The sequence below is a fragment of the Aquila chrysaetos genome, chromosome 13 (assembly GCF_900496995.4).
Source record: "Aquila chrysaetos chrysaetos chromosome 13, bAquChr1.4, whole genome shotgun sequence".
Classification (NCBI taxonomy): Eukaryota; Metazoa; Chordata; class Aves; order Accipitriformes; family Accipitridae; genus Aquila; species Aquila chrysaetos.
In genome coordinates, this window is record NC_044016.1 from 36,354,528 (window position 1) to 36,371,560 (window position 17,033).

The 17,033-nt window shown below is 52.8% G+C and overlaps 2 protein-coding genes and 1 long non-coding RNA gene across 3 annotated transcripts in view; 2 read left to right on the plus strand and 1 right to left on the minus strand.

Annotated features, from left to right (window-relative positions):
- Positions 1-2,117, plus strand: part of PLPP5 (phospholipid phosphatase 5) — a 14,744-nt gene extending 12,627 nt beyond the window's left edge. Inside the window, exons 8-9 of the transcript XR_005933869.1 lie at positions 22-187; positions 2,056-2,117. The gene's annotated coding sequence lies outside the window, so the exon portion shown is untranslated. The remainder of the gene's footprint in view (positions 1-21; positions 188-2,055) is intronic.
- On the minus strand, positions 497-14,730 carry DDHD2 (DDHD domain containing 2). Its single transcript, XM_030035522.2, has 18 exons — positions 14,577-14,730; positions 12,199-12,403; positions 10,703-10,893; positions 9,754-9,843; positions 9,255-9,375; positions 8,141-8,230; positions 6,768-6,903; positions 5,928-6,136; positions 5,711-5,781; positions 5,403-5,522; positions 5,093-5,188; positions 4,478-4,606; positions 4,219-4,374; positions 4,036-4,138; positions 3,787-3,951; positions 3,130-3,292; positions 2,717-2,835; positions 497-2,162 (listed from the first exon to the last, which is right to left on the minus strand). Exons 1-17 carry the CDS (start codon positions 14,655-14,657, stop codon positions 2,745-2,747), a joined length of 2,217 nt encoding a protein of 738 aa, XP_029891382.1. The 5' UTR covers positions 14,658-14,730; the 3' UTR covers positions 497-2,162; positions 2,717-2,744.
- LOC121233764 lies at positions 9,367-16,651 on the plus strand. Its single transcript, XR_005933870.1, has 4 exons — positions 9,367-9,455; positions 10,900-11,132; positions 14,173-14,294; positions 16,116-16,651. It is a non-coding gene; the product is annotated as an uncharacterized LOC121233764 (long non-coding RNA).
- Positions 16,652-17,033: the final 382 nt, after the last annotated feature.

Sequence of the window (17,033 nt, forward strand, 5' to 3'; positions counted from 1 at the left end):
CTTCTGTCTCTTCCCTTGCAGCTTTAATACAGTTGTAAAGAGATGACAATCAGCAGAAAATGAAATGGTGTCTGAAAGCATCCCTTCAGAGGTGCTTGTTTCTCTACACCATGGTTTGTTTTGTCAGAAAATGGAAGGGTAGAGTGCTGCTGAGAAATCCAAGGCATAGCTGTATGACAGGACTGTTGTAAGTAGTTATTTGTCACTAGTCTCCTCCATAAATATGTGTATTCTCGATCAAGTATATGTACATGCAAACAGCAAATGTGAGGCTGTAGCAGAGGAAGGCACGTGTGCCTCTGCCAAGCTCAGGACATGACAGTAATGAAAATGCCACACCATAATCTTCTGTTTGGGCCACGTAAGCCCTCTATGATCCTGCAACTTCAGTAGAAGTTACAGAAATAGCTTTACTTTCCCCTAAAATTATGCACACACAAATTCTTCAACCCCCTCCCCTTCCTCTCCCCCCAAACATGCACACACCACAGTCATCTACTTATTTATTTTGGCTTTTACTGGAAAAGACATTAAATAACATTTAAAATGTATTTAACTTTTTTTTTTTTTACAAAGTGCATAACTTAAAAAGCTGATCATGAGAGTGTCCTGTGTTAAGACTGTTCCTTTTCCTACTCTTGTAGGAGACGCTTTAGCAATCAGTAGTTCAGGCGCCAACTGAGCAGCATGTCTGTTTCTGCAGTCAGGTAAAAGAACAGCTTGTGTTCCTTTGGGATGGGAGGAGGGATGTAGGCTGCAAACCAAACCTTTCAAATAGTGCAAATAATGTAGTACAACAGAGGACAAACAAACAGGCTGTGGAAAAAAGGCTTCTTACCCCATGCAGGGCAAAAGTCAGCAGGAGGGAAAGTGGTTTGGCTCTTCCAAAGGCTGTCACAGCAACGACCTTACACATCACTGAAGCGTCTGCCTCAGCCCAGCCACTGAGTCAATCTGGTTGGTTTTGGTCACAAGGGGGGAATCGCCAGAGGATCTCTGGCCCCGTTCCCTTTGGAGCAGAGCTAGCAGGCCACAGGCAGCTCCAGACTGAACTGCCTGCAGAGCTGGTGTCCTTTTGTCAGTCGGGTCATTGGGACACAGTGTCCAGACCCTACGGATCTGGGTTCCGACTTCGCTGGCTGCATTTTGTGTACTTAAAACCAAAAACAACGACTGGAGCCTGGCTGGCGTGAGATCCCTGTAGCCACCCTGAAAGCCGCACTGCAGCAGGACAGTAGCGTTGCTCCGTGCCCCTGCAAAGCACAGGATGGCTGTCCCTCCAGGCCTCCGAATTGCCTGGACGCTGCTGAGGAGCAGCTGCTTTCCCCCGGTCTAGCTGTAGTTTGAGCTTCCCTCCCATATAGTTACACCTGGCCACTAGCTTGGTCCTACACAAGATGCAGGCAGTGCCTCAGGGAGGGCCTTGGTTTGCTGGCTGCCATGGGCTGGGTGAGGATGCTGAGAAGTCGCTGCCAACACGTTACAGCAGGCAGGAGTGCCTGGGTCAAATGTGCACAAACATGCCGCTCCCACGAGTTGTTTTATGGGGCAGTCCTGCCTGGCAGGGCCCACGAGTGCACAAACCATGCAGCAGCAATTGAAGGAGATGAGAGTGGCTGGTAGACGCATTCCTGCTCACCTAACAGCAGACGCCTGTGCCCTGGGCTTCACCTCCCAAAGACGGCAGTCCTTGCGCCTGGTGCTCTGTGTTACGGCAGGGAGAAGTCAGCGATCTCCTTTGCTCGACAAGGCTGCTATAGCTCTCTCCACGCTGCGTGTTTAAGGCTTTTATTCCTCAAGGTCACAAGCTGTGAGTTTCCTCGCTAAGCCAGGAGCAGAGTCAGGCCCTCAGTGTCGGTTCCTAGCCCAGACAGCTAGTCTGCTTCGGTGCTAGAGGAGCTAGTGTGATAACTTACAAGGTGGAGGGTTAAAAGTACATGTTGCCACAGGGAGTCACAGTGCAAGTGCTGTGAGTGTTTGAGCAGAAGTGTTTTCCTTTGATATATTTTCCCCCCACCCCTACCCAAAATGGAGGAAAATCATCCTTATCTCCAGGTAGCAGCAAGTACTTGGGAAGCAGCATGCAGGACACAGCAGCAGAGGAGAGAGGAAGGCAGAGAAGAAATCTGGACTTTCCTGGTGAGTACTCAGTTGAATTGGATCTAAGAAAGCAAAAGGAGAACATAGGAATAGCTGCACTAGGGCAGACCAAAATCCACCCAGCCCAGCCTCCTGTACCTAGCAAATGACCAGCATGAGGCTTCGAGGGCAAGAAAACCTAAGGGTGTGCCTTACCCCTAGTCTACTCCTGGCCAGCAATTAGCAGCAGAGGGTGAAAGCACCCCTGCAAGAACGGCGGGGCCCACGCTCTGGTTTGCGACCTGTCTGTAAGAATTGTTTAGCTCGGTAGGCTTGGATTACGGGCCACGCGTCTGGTCGTTCCCTTGGTGGACTGAACTGATCGTAACCGCGTGCAGTTGCTGCTGCCTTTATCTTCAGCAGCAGTAGTTTACTGGCTCTCGTCGTGTCCAATAGTGCTTGTGTGCAGGATGAGAGGAAAGAAGCCAAACATGCTGACAGGCCAAAGAAAAAACCCAACACAAACTCCTGCCTTAGACACAGCTGTAAATAAGGAGTATTATTCCCTCAAACGGACCAGATGTCCTCTGAGGTGTCCTAGGAAATTTGGAAGGAAGGTGTAGGCAAGGTGACTTACCTCAAGCAGCCAGAACAGTACAGGTTGGTCACTGGCTTCCTGGCAAAGGTTGATCCAGTGTAATGCCTTGTGTCTGGTAGATCTCCTTTAGAACCAGCAGAACGGTGTCTTCTGACTCCCTGGAGCAGAAGGACATGGGAATTAGAGAGCGACACTTCCCTCCACTCTGTCAGGACATCTCTGATGGTTATGGGGTAGACACAGCGCTCAGCAAATGCAGGCAGTACTAGGCAAGGAGAACTACACCAGGCTCCTTCCTCTGTCCCTACCCACCCTCTGTGTCTGTGCTATAGGCAGGAGCGTATCTTGTTTACTCAGTTAAGGCTTTTCTTACTACGTTGACTTTAAAAATTATGGCATTCTGCTTACATCAGACATGAATTTGAAGCTTTGACAGTTACACAGAATCTTACCAATAGCAGAGATGCCCTTGTAGTGCAAATAAATACTCGTTAAAGCTCTCTATTGGCTTCTCCTGCAGCACGTAGTCTATGCGATTCCCTCCATTCAGCCTCCCCACATTAATGAGGGGGGCCTCTTCCTTCACTGCTGGGGGGGTCTCGTCTGGCTTTGTGTCTGAAGGAATGAAGAAGAGCAATGTGGTTCAGCCAAGGCGCACCCACAGCCATGGAAATACAACAGCATCACCGTGCCCTCCCTTTGCCCTACTGTGGGCTCTTGCAGAGGAGAGGCAGCTTAAGTGCTGGGTCCTTCCCCCTCAGGGTTCTCCGACTTTGGAAAACAGCATTGCAAGACACAGCTAGACAAGGGGGACAGGCTTCGCAGGTTTACAAAGTGGTGTGGGTGTGCTGAGACCCCCAGGAGGCCTTTACTGACCGGGCAGGTTGCCTCTTCTCCCCCTTCATCAGACAGTAGCGGGGGAAGGCCACAGCATTTGGAGAGCGAAGCACATCTGCAGCTCAAAGGCAATCCCTTTGCTGAGCACAGAAGAGGCAGCGCCCAGGTTTGACGCCAGGACGGGCACCTTGCTGGCGTGGCTGCACACTGCTCCGTGGGCAGGTCACGATGCTGCACCCCCGGCTCCCCACCACCCCCTGCACACCACCGACCTGGCTGCTTCTCCACGCTGGCCTCTGCCTCCGCTTCGGCGTCGGTACTCGCCGCCTCCACGGCTGGCAGCGGGGCTCGAGTGAAGGACTGCCAGGCTACCCGCAAGGACCCCAGCAAGTTGTTCTTCAGGTCCACGCTCATGCGAGTCAGCCCTTCTTTCAGCTCTGAAAGGCAGGAGGGGTCGGTGTCGGGCTGGGGGCCACAGCAGCTGCCCCGGGCTGGGGGAGAGGGGCTGCCCGTTCCCTTACCTAGGTGCATTCTCTTCCTGCCCTTGTGGTGAGGCAGCAGCATGGGCTCAAACTCCAAATCTGGGACGATCATGGGCTCGATCCTGTACGCCACTGGGTCAAACTGTACGGAGGAGGGGGACAGTGAGCCAGGGCTCGTGCTCCATGCCTCTCACGCAGGAAGGCTCTGGCTCTTATACCTACGGGGTGGAAGATGTTGAAGAAGCCTTTGCAGGTGGGCAGGCTGTAGTTTGGGTTAATCCGCTTCACTCCTCGCACCGTGAGAAACATCCCGATGGGAGACCCAAAAGCAAAGAAGATGGTGGGCTTGTAGTTTAGCTGAGGATAGTTTGCCGAGACCTAGGAGGGAGGAAGATTCAGATTTGTTTCACAAGACAAACTCCATGCTGGCATTACGAGCGCCTTGTTGGAGTTAGAGCATGGTGCCAAGCTCGGTAGTTACCTGTCCTAAGCCAACATCCCGGTATTGGCAATTCCTGGCATCGTCTGTGCTGTCTGGGTCGTGCTGCGACGGGGACCCAGGCTCGGCAACATGTTCCCTGCTGTGTCCAGGAGCTGCTGCGCTCTGGTCCTGCAGCAACACGACCGGGAAACCCTGCTAGCACAGCTCCTGCAGCGAGCCCGTACCACGGCCCATCCTACCCACCCATGACCAAGTATGCAAGGCAGCAAACTGCCCAGCATCCCATATCCTCCAGAAGCAGAGCAGTCTTGGCAGCACCATCCTTCCCCAGCCGACCACCTCTCTAGCTGTCATCACTTAAGTTCAGTCTTTACCACCGCTAACAAGTCCTCCTGCTCTGTGATCACCCTTACAGGCTACGGGATAAACTGATCCTGCAGTAGGGTAACACCCGTAACACCAGCGTAATACGCAGGAGCAGCAAGCAGCTCTGTTGCCACTGCCAAACACAAGCCCGTGAGCCGCCTGAGCAAGGATGGCCAGGAACGAGGAGGTTGGGGTGCGTGGGGACTGATCGTAAGTGGTGGAGGCTGGTCCTTGTCTGAGAGCAATGGGATGTGACCTGGATGAATACAAGTCATGCAGAAGACAAACCTGCATCTCCTCTTTGGAGCTGATGTAATGGAGTATCTTCATTCTTGGTCCTAAGGGAATTCCCATTTCTTTAAGGTTTTTCTCTGTGCACAAGAACTGGAAAGTAAGCAACCCAGATATTAGTACAGGAGCAGAGAGGTGTGTGTGTGGTGAGGTATTTCTGTTCTTTGTAATTCTGTTCCTGCTGCACTCCTCGGAGACACTTCATGTGCGAATGACTCAGTACCAGGAAGATGTGCAATGGGTGGGAGGACTGGGAAGAAAAGCAAAGAAGAAACACAAGAGAAAGCAAAAGAGGAGAGCTCCTTACCAGTGCTTGCCTGTCCATTTTCTCCTTCTCAAAAACTTCACAATATTCAGACAGCTCCAGCTTCTTCAGGATTTCTCTTACTTGCTCAATACCCCTGTTGCTTGAGGTTGTCCTGGACCCCTGTGAATAGAGCCATGAAGGATCATGCTTTTTGCTCACCTATTTTCTCCTGCGCGTTTTGGAGTCTCTCCCCCTTCCCCAAGCAGCCGCAGAAGCACGAGGTCGGTGCGACGCTGCACCGGCACAGTTACCCGTGCAAGTTCTGTGGGAGTACCCCACGGGTCCATGCGCCGCCGGAGAGCACGTACCTCTTCGTTGTGCTCGTCCTCCTCGGGAGCAGCCTTCTGGTTCGTCAGGAGGTCAAACAAAATGAGCGACCCTAGAAACCAGGCACAGGCAGGCAGAGCGTCAGCATCTCGTCGGGAAAAAGCCCCAAGGCATCTCCTTTCTGGGACAAAAGACCAGTACCCTCCCTGCTCCCACGGTACGGTGACATTCATGGGACCCGCGGATGAAGCCCCGTACCCAAGCTGTGCCCCGCAATGGAGACCCCCCCTTTGAAGAGCGGGTTCCTCTGCAGGAAGAGCTGGTACAGGCGGTTCATTTCGGATGCCACCGTGTCCACGATGGTCTGGCAATAGGTGGAGCTGTTGTAAAAGAAAACGTCCAGGATGGTGTCGTTGATGAAGTGACGCAGGCGATTGATGCTCGGCAAAGTGATTCGCTCCAGGTCACTATGGGGGGGAAAGAGAAGAGAGGGAATTGCAGTTAGGGGTGCCAGTGAACCCCACCACGTTTCTAAAGCAAAACGTAAGTTCAGAGAAGGATCGCCACCATCTCAAAAGACATAATGTTGTAATCTAGACCCTCAGCTCATGCCAAGACCGAAGGTAGAGCATGGCCTGTGCTCTTACACTCCAGGCAGGAGTAAGGAGCCTGGCCTTTCTGCCCAGGAGCCTAACCTGCTCTCTCCCCTTCCTAGGGCACTGCAGAGCAGTGCTTGAGTGCAGAAACATGGTACTGTTTCCAGAGGCCTTTAGCAAGGTATGGATGTCCATGGTCCCTCCTGATATTAGCCAGGGAAAGGCAGAAGCCTCTCCTCTCCAGCTGGATGCTGATCAGAGCAGGCACCTGCTGTGCTCTGCAAAATAGGGCTGCAAAAAGACGATGGGGACGGGGTCTGGCACAGAGGTGCTCTATGGGACCCCATCCGTTCTGCTTACCCCTGCGTGCTCACAGCCCTAAGCACTCACAGCTTTCCCTTTGCCTGCAGTGGCCACCAGAAAAAGCAGAGGAGGCTGCCTGTGTGCTTTGCCATTCCCATGGACACCGGCACCGGAGGAGATGGCTGTCCGGGACACTTACACATCCACCCCGGTGGAGTGGAGGGAGCTGTGCCAGTTCACAGGTAGGAACTCCACCCGGCCGATCTGCTGCTGCTCCTGGGCTTTCTTGAAGTGTGCTTGCAGCATGCTCAGGGAAACATTCCTGAAGTCATTCACTGGAAAAGAGCATGAACTCTTACCGAGATCCACTGGGCTACAGGGCAAGCCTGCTGCATCAACAACACTTAATAAGATAAAAGAAAAGATCATTACCAGGGGAAATCCCACCAGGGTCTTTAATCTGCTGCTGCTACCCTAAGACCTTGAATCTTTAACTACAAGATCAGGGGAAGGCTCCATGTCCTTACACGTGTGTTTACTGGATTTTGCTGTCCCATCTGTAACAAGCCTCCTTTCTGCATGGGCAGGGCTTTAACAGAGCAGTCAGGATAAGAAAGGTACTTTAACAGAGCAGTCAGGATAAGAAAGGTACTTTAAGGTATTTAAAAAAAAAATCTGTTGCAAAGATATACATGTTAGAAAGGCAATCCTAAGGGAGGAGATGAACTTGAAATTATTCAGTTCTGAGGGAGAAAGGCTGACTTCTTTCATTTCAGATGGTCAGCAGCCTTGAAAATAGTTTCAGCAGATGAACACGTAGAATAGACTGCATTAAAGCAGAGGTATATTTTATAGGAACTAAAGACAGTCTACTGTGAAAAATCTCAGCTCCCTTGATTTCTACAAGTTAAATCATGTTGGGCTTCCAGGCAGTTTCAGTGATCACCTCTCCTACAGAACTGAAACACTCTGAGCAAATAATAATGAACAGGTCAGACCAGAGTTACTTGGTTTAGTACCCTGTCTCCAATATTGATCAACAGTGGGTGCTTAGAGGAGTATGTAAGACCAGCAATACTTCTCACATGCTCTTCTAACCTCCAGGCATTTGCAGCTTGGGGATTTCTTAAGCCAGAAGCAGCATCCCTGGTTTTGGTCCAAAATCACTCCAGAGGCTGCTGGATGGGGTGTTGCCTGTTAGACTTCACCCAGTGAGATTAACCCATAGCAATAGACTGAGCAGGTTCCTAATTAGTTTAGCAGGTTTAGATAGTTACTTGCAAAATCTGTATCCAGTTCAGGAAACTCACTCTTTTGAGCAGCAGCAGAACACAGTGATGAAAAGTGGTTGCCCAAACCTTTCCAGATGGTAGGATTTAATGGGTTAGCGAGCATTGCATTCATGCTCCCCGCTGCAGTCAGCAAATTCAACCGTGCAGCTTGCCAACGTGAGTGTTGGGATGGTTTGAATGCACTCTCACAGCGTTTCACGTTGTCCACACAGATGAGAGTTTACTGGCTCCGCTAAAAGCAGCATATGGAAAGAGCACCCCGGCCGGGCTCCACACTTACCACACTGGACGATGCTCCTGAACCGAATGTCGCAAGCTGGGCCGATCCCGTGCACCACGAAAACCAGGTGATCAATTTGCAGTGGCTCTCCTAAGGAGGAAAGAAGAGTTCAGAGCACAGGCCCTGCGGGAGACATCACTTAATGGGGAAGTGACCTGCTGAAACCACATGCTCTGCAGGAAAGTGGAGCCTCCCCTCTTCACCTCAGCCAGGTAAAAAACCCTTGAGTTAGTGCCTGGATTTTATGCCTAAAGGGTAGTGGGATTTCTCACGTTTCTGAACTGTTTGTCCTGCTAAATTCAGCTGCCCGCCCTGAGATGGATCCAGATAGACGGGACAGTAGAGGAAGGTGAGGCGGCTCGTCCCCCTCTTCTGTCACCATCCTCGCTTCAGCAGGCGTGGCTTGTCTTCACAATTCACACCCACCGGGCTGTGGGGCACGTTCAGCAGGACCAGGAGGACTCCGTCCAGCTGCCCTGTGCCCAACCCACTTTGCTGAGCCACCCGGCCCACGCGTAGCTCCATCTCTCAGGTAGGCACCAGGTGGAGTTATGTCTTGTTCTCTACTTCCCACACACTGTAGTTTGCATACATACTTTCCTGAAGGCATGCATGCATGGAAAATGAAGGGGTTAGACAGGAGTAACTGCCTGTCCTCGCCACGGGGACAAGTCCTGAGGCCTGACCGGGAGCTCAGGGACAGCTGGGAGAGGGCAGAGCTGATGCACAGCTTCAGAGATGGGGAGAGCACGTGCACCAGAAAGTCACCTGCATGTAGGTGTCCCTACCACAGAAAGAAACTCTTCCTTTGTGAACGTACATGCCAAAACCTCAGGGGTAATTTCAGGCACTGCAGTGCCTTCAACAGGTCTGGTCTCAGTGCAGGAGCTGGAAGCACACTGCATATGTCTGTCTCCTCTGCACGTTCGTTTACGCTACCGTCTCTCTGGTGCTAGGAAAGTTTTTGAAAACCATTCATTTCCTTTCAGCACAAAATTTTTAGATGTGTCCTTTGTTAAAAGGATCATGGAAGCTTCTGTCTTTTTGAGAAAACAGGTTGGAAAACAGACTCTGTAGCTTTGGATGGGTGGAGGGGAGGGAGAAGCGAGCTCACCATTGGGGATCTCAACAGCGATGTTTTCTACTCCTCTCTTCACAGTCCGAGGCCGACCTTGTTCTGTAGGAGTTGAGCCCCAGTCATCGGAGGTGGCAACTGGATGGTAGTGCACCATCAACTTGTAAACAAGAAGAGCCTGTCATTAAGCTGCGCTGCATACCATAGTTAAGCAGAGGAGAAATTTTGCTACAACAGCTGGTAAGTGATATGGGGTGACACCAGACCATGATGTTTAAGTGCACTGGTATGAGCCCTTTGCACAAAGAGAGTGAAAGGCGTGTTGAAAAGAAACGTTAAGGTGTAAAGCAGACTTTCTGCTAGCATTGCCCTCTACTCTGGCGCAGGTAGGCGAGGGGAATGCCATTTGGACAGAATCGATTTCTCAGCAGACATGGTTAAAAGAAACAGCGTAAAGCCAGAGTATAAAGACAGGCCATCAAGAGAACTGAAGGGATGTCCTTGCTGGTCAACACAAAGATCATCAGGCCCTCCTCACCTTTGGGTTGTGCAAGATAATGATTTCTCTGCTAGGGGACTCCAGTTTCTTCTTCCACTCATCCAGGGTCACAGCAATCATGTAAGCTTCCTAAGGAAAAGAACACCCTGTGTGAGTCAGCTGTATTTCCATGAATATTCAAGCACTTGGGATTTCCCCACCCATTTTATGGTATCTCTTATCGACACATTTTGCGAAAGAGGCAGAGAAATCAGCCAGGTCAGGCTGGAGGAGCAACAGGGTCATCCGAGTATCTCCTGCTAGAGAGTTTCCAAGAAGCCCCCACTTTAACAGCAGCAGCAGACTTCCCCATCAGTTTAGAATTGTATTTTTTGGTATATCAGAATACAGGTTATTGTAAAGATGCATATTTTTATACATATATCTATATAGCTCTACATATATATCTTTCCAAAGTCTCCAGCTATTAACAATACAGACCACTGAAGTCTAACGCTGGGTCCCCATAACGATGATTTCTCTTTCTTGCATTTGCAACTCCCTTGGCTTTGGTGAAACTATGAGCGTAGTGAGGATGACTCTCACAAGGACAGTCAAACTGAAGTCAGAGCAGACAGGGTCAGGAAAAAAACAGAGCAAAGCTGCTAAAGCGAGGCTGCAAGCAAGGCCAGAGCCACCCGGCATGCCGAGAGCACCCGGGCACTTAAAACGTGTAGCAGAAGGATGCCGATGCGGCTGGATGAGGGCAGGAGGAAGGGGAAGCCGCCCAGCTACAGCAGGCTGGGAGGGAGACAGTGGCAGTGTTTACAGTTATGTTAATCAGCTGCGAAAACGCCATGCCAAAGCCTCTTTCGAGTTCATGTCCTCAGGCGTGACTTTGGTGCCAGTCGCCCCATATGGAGTTTGGGACATCAGGGCCAGTATTTGACAATGAGAAGCCAAGATGCTTCTTGGCAAGGTGGACGCTACCAGGAAAGGCGTGTATTACCTCCAGTTCTTTGCTGAAGGTCTCCGAGTATGGAATATACTTATTGTCCTTGTCTCCCTTGTAAAACCAGGTGCAGCGACGCACTTCAGATACCTCCTCCTCCCAGTACACTGCAACGCGCTGCCTCTTCTTCAGATGCACGTCGTACCTACCCCCTGATGTTGGGACAACCAGATCTTCTTTGTCTCTCCCTGCAGGAACCAAGGCCCGAAATTAATTGTGAGAGGACCAGAAAGGCATGCTACCAGAAAGCTGTATACCACACCAGAACAGAGGGATGAGACTGGAGCATCTTCTGTGGGCAGCACACACGAGCACGTATGAGCAATGGCAGTAGACACCAATGTTCTCCGTACCCAAGCACAGAGAACAGCGTCGGTGGCTATCCTAGGAGAGATGCCCCAAGTCAAACTTTCCCCAGAGGCAGAAGGTAAGATGAAGGCATTAAGCTACAACTGTCTTCCTCTCTAGTTCAGGCCCAGGCTTACATGGACTCTTCCTGCCTTGCTTAGCTGGTAAAACGTGAATTTGTGGCCTGCATTGCTTAACGGTGGAGGTGCTGGTCTCCAGGTCTCTAAGCCACTCCCCTCTAAAACGGAGAACTCCGCATAGATCCCAATACGGACTTCAAATTCTGTTTGTTCTGCCGCCTTTTGGGTCTGCCCGCTGGCCAGGCTCCCGGCAGAGCACCCCGTGCCAGGCTGTGCTCGGCTCGGCTGCGGCACTGAGGACCGGCGGCACGGCCTCTAATCCGAAGCTTCCTGGGAGAGGGAGGACGGGAGCAACCCCAGGGCAATTGGTGCTGTGCCCGCGGCCGTCGGCAGCAGCGGTGCTTTAAGCACCATCCTGGCAGCAGGGGCTGCACACACGGTCGATATTTGGCAGCACGAGGGCCTCATCGCAAGCAGTGCCGCTCAGAGCAGACCCGGCTGCCTGGGCAGCACTCTCCGGGAGCAGGCAGGCAGAGCACCATGTGTCCGCACGAGGGAAATCTCCCCAGTGGAATTTCTGCCGTCCTGCTAGCACTCTCCTGTCCACCCCAGAAGGGTGCTTTGCAGTACAATTATATATAATTTAGAGCATATATCAAATGAATGAGGTCAGACCGTTCGATGCACCCAAACAGTTCAGTTGTTCATGCGTTTACAGCTCTAGGAGTACGCGCATTGCCAAAAGAAGTCCCGATTTAAAATTCCCCAAGGGAAAATTTTGCATCCCAGGCAGAAGCCGTGGATGTGTCCAGGGAATTTCCCTCTGATACCCGGATGGTGCTTCCCCTGAGCGCACACCTGATGCTCTCCCATTGACGTTACCAGGCCGGTTCCTTACAGCGATTTTAAGAGCAGGGGCTAGGTATTTAAAATCAAAGGGCGATTTAAAAACGATGGGAGCTGAAGGCAAGCAGTGCTGTGAAATCCCCCGTCCGAGCCGTGGAGGTGGATGGAGTTCCATCTGCGGGGGTGGGCAGCCCCCTCCCCGGGGTGTTCTCACCCTACCTGAGCCGTGAGCCTCTTCCAGCCTCTCCGAATCCTGCGTGCTGAAAGGGACCCAGCGTTCTCTGGAGTCCGTGACCTTGCAGTAAAACCAGTGGGGAACAACCGCTTCGTATCTGTTGCCGCCGTCCAGCTCTCCAGCCTCCGGGGGGGCGGCCGGGGGGGGGCTGCGCCTGCTGCTGCTCCCGAGCAGACATGATCGATGCTCCTGCACAGAGACGACGGGAGCGGCGAGTGGGTGAATTGAAAAAGCCTCAGAAATGCTTATTCCCTCTCAAATGGAAAACGGACACCCCCCCCCGACAAAAAAAAAAAAAAAAAAATTAAAATCCCCGTCTCTCGCGGCGGGTGCGCAGCGGCGACGGGGGTCGGACCCTCCCCGCCCCCCCCCTCGCGCACACGCGTGTCCGTGGGTGTGCGACACCCGACCCCCCCCCCCCCAAAAAAAGCGGGCCGGCTGCCGGCGCGGCCCCCGTTACCCAGGCGGCTCCTCCGGCGGCGCGGCCCGGCCCGGCCCGGGCGGCAGCGCAGGCCCCGCTCCCGGCCCCGGCGACCGCCCAGCCCGGGGCGGTGCTGCCCGCCCGGCCCGGCCCCGCCGCGCTGCCGTCACGGGCGGGGGCGGGAGCGGGCCCCTGCCTGCAACCAGTGCTCGCAATCCCTGCCCGCAACCCCTGCCCGCAGCCCCTGCCTGCAACCCCTACACACAGCCCCTGCCTGCAACCCCTGCCCACAGCCCTGCCCGCAACCCCTGCCTGCAACCCCTGCCTGCAACCCCTGCGCGCAGCCCCTGCCCGCAACCCCTGCCTGAAGCCCTGCCCGCAATCCCTGCCTGCAACCCCTGCCTGAAGCCCCTGCCTGCAACCCCTGCCTGAAGCCCCTGCCTGCAACCCCTGCGCGCAGCCCCTGCCCGCAACCCCTGCCTGAAGCCCCTGCCCGCAACCCCTGCCTGAAGCCCTGCCCGCAATCCCTGCCTGCAACCCCTGCGCGCAGCCCCTGCCTGCAACCCCTGCCTGAAGCCCCTGCCTGCAACCCCTGCCCGCAACCCCTGTGCGCAACCCCTGCCCGCAACCCCTGCCCGCAACCCCTGCGCACAGCCCCTGCCCGCAACCCCTGCGCACAGCCCTGCGCACAGCCCCTGCCCGCAACCCCTACGCGCAGCCACTACCCGCAACCCCTGCCTGAAGCCCTGCCCGCAACCCCTACGCACAGCCCCTGCCTGCAACCCCTGCCCGCAACCCCTGCCTGCAACTCCTGTCTGCAGCCCCTGCCCACAGCCCCTGCCCACAGCCGCAGCCCTCGCAGCTCGCAGCAGCTCGAGTGGATCCATGCCCAAACTCCATCGCAGGCAGGCAATGCCAGTGCTCATTAGGACTCTCTGGCCTAAGCCTTGACTTCAGGCTGGTCATTACGCCCCTAAGCCGGATGCGGGTGGGCAGGGGTGCACAGCGTCGGCACAGCATCGCTGGGAAGCACGTGCCTTCGTGCCAGTCGCCTCCCACGTGCGGTGTGGACAAATGCTTGAGCATAGGGCGCTCTGCAGCAGAAACCACGAGATTCTGATTTAATGTTTGTTCTTCAGTCCTTCCGTGCCCCTTTCGCCTTAGTGGAGATTGAGAAACCCTCTTCTGACGGCGGGTGCTGCTCGTAGAAGCGACCGGCAACCCCGGAATAAGAGTTTGGTTTCTGTAGAGATGAGCTTCGTGATAAATACAGAGACACGCTTTCTAATTTGGGGTTTTGTGATGTGGGTGGATGCTGTAAGATAAACTAGTTGTCATCCCAGTGCTCACCTCCACCACGGCAGTTACTGGCTAGGAAGCCTGAATGGCCAGAAGAGCTAAAATCCTCAGTTCTGCATCTGTAGAGCAAACAGCTGCAAATCTTGTCCGTGCAGCCTTGCCTGTGCAGGGCCCACGCCAGCTCGGTGCTGACACAGCTCCTGCCCGCGCCTCTGCTGCAGCGTCTTTCTCCTTTCAGATCGCCGTCCGAGCCATGACCCACTTTGGTCCTGCTTTGAAGGAGATGGAAGGCGGCGGGGACACAGCGGGAACAGATGCGGTTACATCAGCGGGAGTTTTCTGCAGGCTGCGGTGTGTAAGGTATGCCCTGATCCCTGCCCTCGGTTCGGCTCAGCTTTGGGGGAAACGGATAAAACCCACCATCTGCCCGAGGGATGCAGAAACGTCATATGCAGCCAGGTCTTGTCACAGAGCTGTTCAAATAACTGGTCCCACTGAAACGATAACCTGCCGTTTCAGCCCACTTTTTAATGTTCTTTCATGTACTTTTAACTAGAGGTTTACATAACCCTCTGCCAAGTCCTTCCCACATGCGGGGACTTAACACTCCAGAAGAGAAAATATTGTAAAGGAATACATTACCTTGACAGGTTCAGCACCAAAACACCGAAGAAGAAACCTTCCTTCCTCCCAGATTTTGTCTGGCTTGTATGCCACGCACATACTTTCAGTTTTTCTTATGAACAGATAGAGGTATCATTCTTACCACGTCTCCACAGCAGGAAACCTTTGTCCCAGTCCACAGAGCACTGGTGATACAGCAGCTGAGTGTACGGTTTTTTTCTTCTCTCCTAGCTGACTGCATTGCAGTGCTACTGAGTTTGCAAGGTATCAGGATTGCTCCACACTCCTTGCACAGCTAGAACCTACTTACCTCTTTTCCCTGGCAACTGACGAGGAGGGAAATGAGTATCAGAGCAAACAGGATGCAATAAACAATGCACTTTTGTTCCTGGTGCAATTCTTGCTACTGAAACAAATACAGAAAATAAAGTTTCAGCCAGCTCCACAGACTAACTGAAGCTGGCTGCTGGCTTCTTTTTTTCATGTACCTGTAAGCAGTGACTTGCTGCAGCATTTCTGCTGATAACACCACATCCTCAAAAAAGCAGCAGGGCTGACACATCAGTGCCCTGTTTGCCTGTTGCCACCTTACTCAAGTGACAGAAGCAGAAAGAGCTGCGACAGCGTGTCGGTATCGGGGAGGGAGACCTGCCCTAGGGCTGGTGGCCGTTGTGCTCGTGTAGCAGCGCTGGGGGCTGTGTGCAGGTTAAAGCTGGGCTGCAGTTCTGCCCATTCTTGGTGTGGTTTTATAAAGGGGTTGATTTGGCAAAGCAGGGGGAGACCCTGCTGTTAGGAGGGGTGTGAAGGAGGACTGCCTACACCGCAAGCTGTCCTTTACAGCTCTAGCAGCTCTCCGTGCTCTAGAAGTCAATATGCACTGAATGACGAGCTGAATGATTTCACTTTCTCTGCTGAAGTATGACTGACTTACACCATCTCTTGCAACAACAAATTTCAGACTTTAGCTAGATCCTGCACAAAGGGAATCCAAACCTTTACTTCAACAGCCGTGCCAACCAAATAAAAAACAAATGTGGTAACAGAGGAAGAAATTATCTCTTTGGTAATCCCCTAGAGAGCACAGATGCGGTGAGGCTGTGGCCTGGACTTGGTGCCGAACCTGAAATGGTCAGAGAGTGAAGCGGTGCGGTAGGGTGGTCAGACTTTTCATCAAGGCTGGCTCTATTCCCAAATATGAGTTACAGGGATCAAATGTGCATCTGCCTCCAGCAGAGAGGAGTGCCTTCGAGCCAGGTACGGGTGGTTTCAGAGCTCAGTCATGCCCCGAGCACCAAGGAGAAATGCAGCAGAGGCTGTTCCTCCCCTCCTGCATCACCGGTACTCTCCTTCCAAGCTTCCCTGTGCCTCACGAAAGCACAGCCTCCCCTGCAGCCTTGGCCTATTGCAAAGCGTGATTCGGGCTGCCACCCGCGTGCTGCAAGGACAGCGGCTCGTCCCGCTGTGCCGTCTGGATTTTTCAGTTCTTTTCTAGGAAGTGACAAGCTAGGTCTCTTTGGGTATTTACATTCCTTCTTTACTTTTTCATCTCCTTCGTAGCCTTTTATAGACAAACCTTGTGGGAAGTGCTAAAGGATCAGAAGAATAGGACTCAGTAAATCTGGAATTGAGTTGGCTAGCAATCCTGTAGCACAAGGACTCAGCTTTCTGCCCCCACGTCAAGCATTTCTTTGGAGTGGTTGATCGTTTTTGTTGTCTGCATTCCCCTTCAAAAAACCTATCAAGCTAATTCAATGAACACACAGCAGTGTCTTGGGAAAGATTTCAGGACATTAGAGGCAGCATTTAACAAGACTTTCAACCATAAGATAAAACGAAAGGGGTAGAGACACCACAGTGCTGTTCTTCATTCCTCTGGGTTTAAAGAGCCACCAGTAGCAAAGCTGGTTGTGTGGAAACCATCCCTACCACAAGTATTTTCACAAAAAGAAACAAACCCAAAGCACGGATTAATTCCTGGAGATGCTGCTGACACTGCTGCCTTTATCAGAGGAAGAAAGGTGGCATTCACTGGGGCTGGGCCATTGCTTTCTGTATGCATTATAGTAACACGGCATCAGTCTGTTTATTGTCATCTGCTTTATCTCCCACTGTAGCCACTGATCCTCAGAAGTCAGATTTCATGCTGTACCCGAAGCATGGATAGCTTGGCCCACTGCTCTCTGCCTGACAAGAGGATGGATGAAATAAAATAGCAACCAAGCATTTACCCGGCCCAGGACATTCAGTTCTTTCCCGGCTCACCTCACACACGGCCGTTTTTGCAGGCTGACCGCCACATGTGATCACAGACACATCCAACGAGCTGCAAAGGTCAGTCCCGTGTATGCAGCCCCGTCTGGGAATGATGTGGGATCTGCCGGGTGCCTTCAGGACATCAGCTGGCCGTCAGCCTGCAGAGCGCAGGGTCAGGGCACTCCTAGCCTCGGGTGCGCAAAGACCCCTTCCAAAACACGG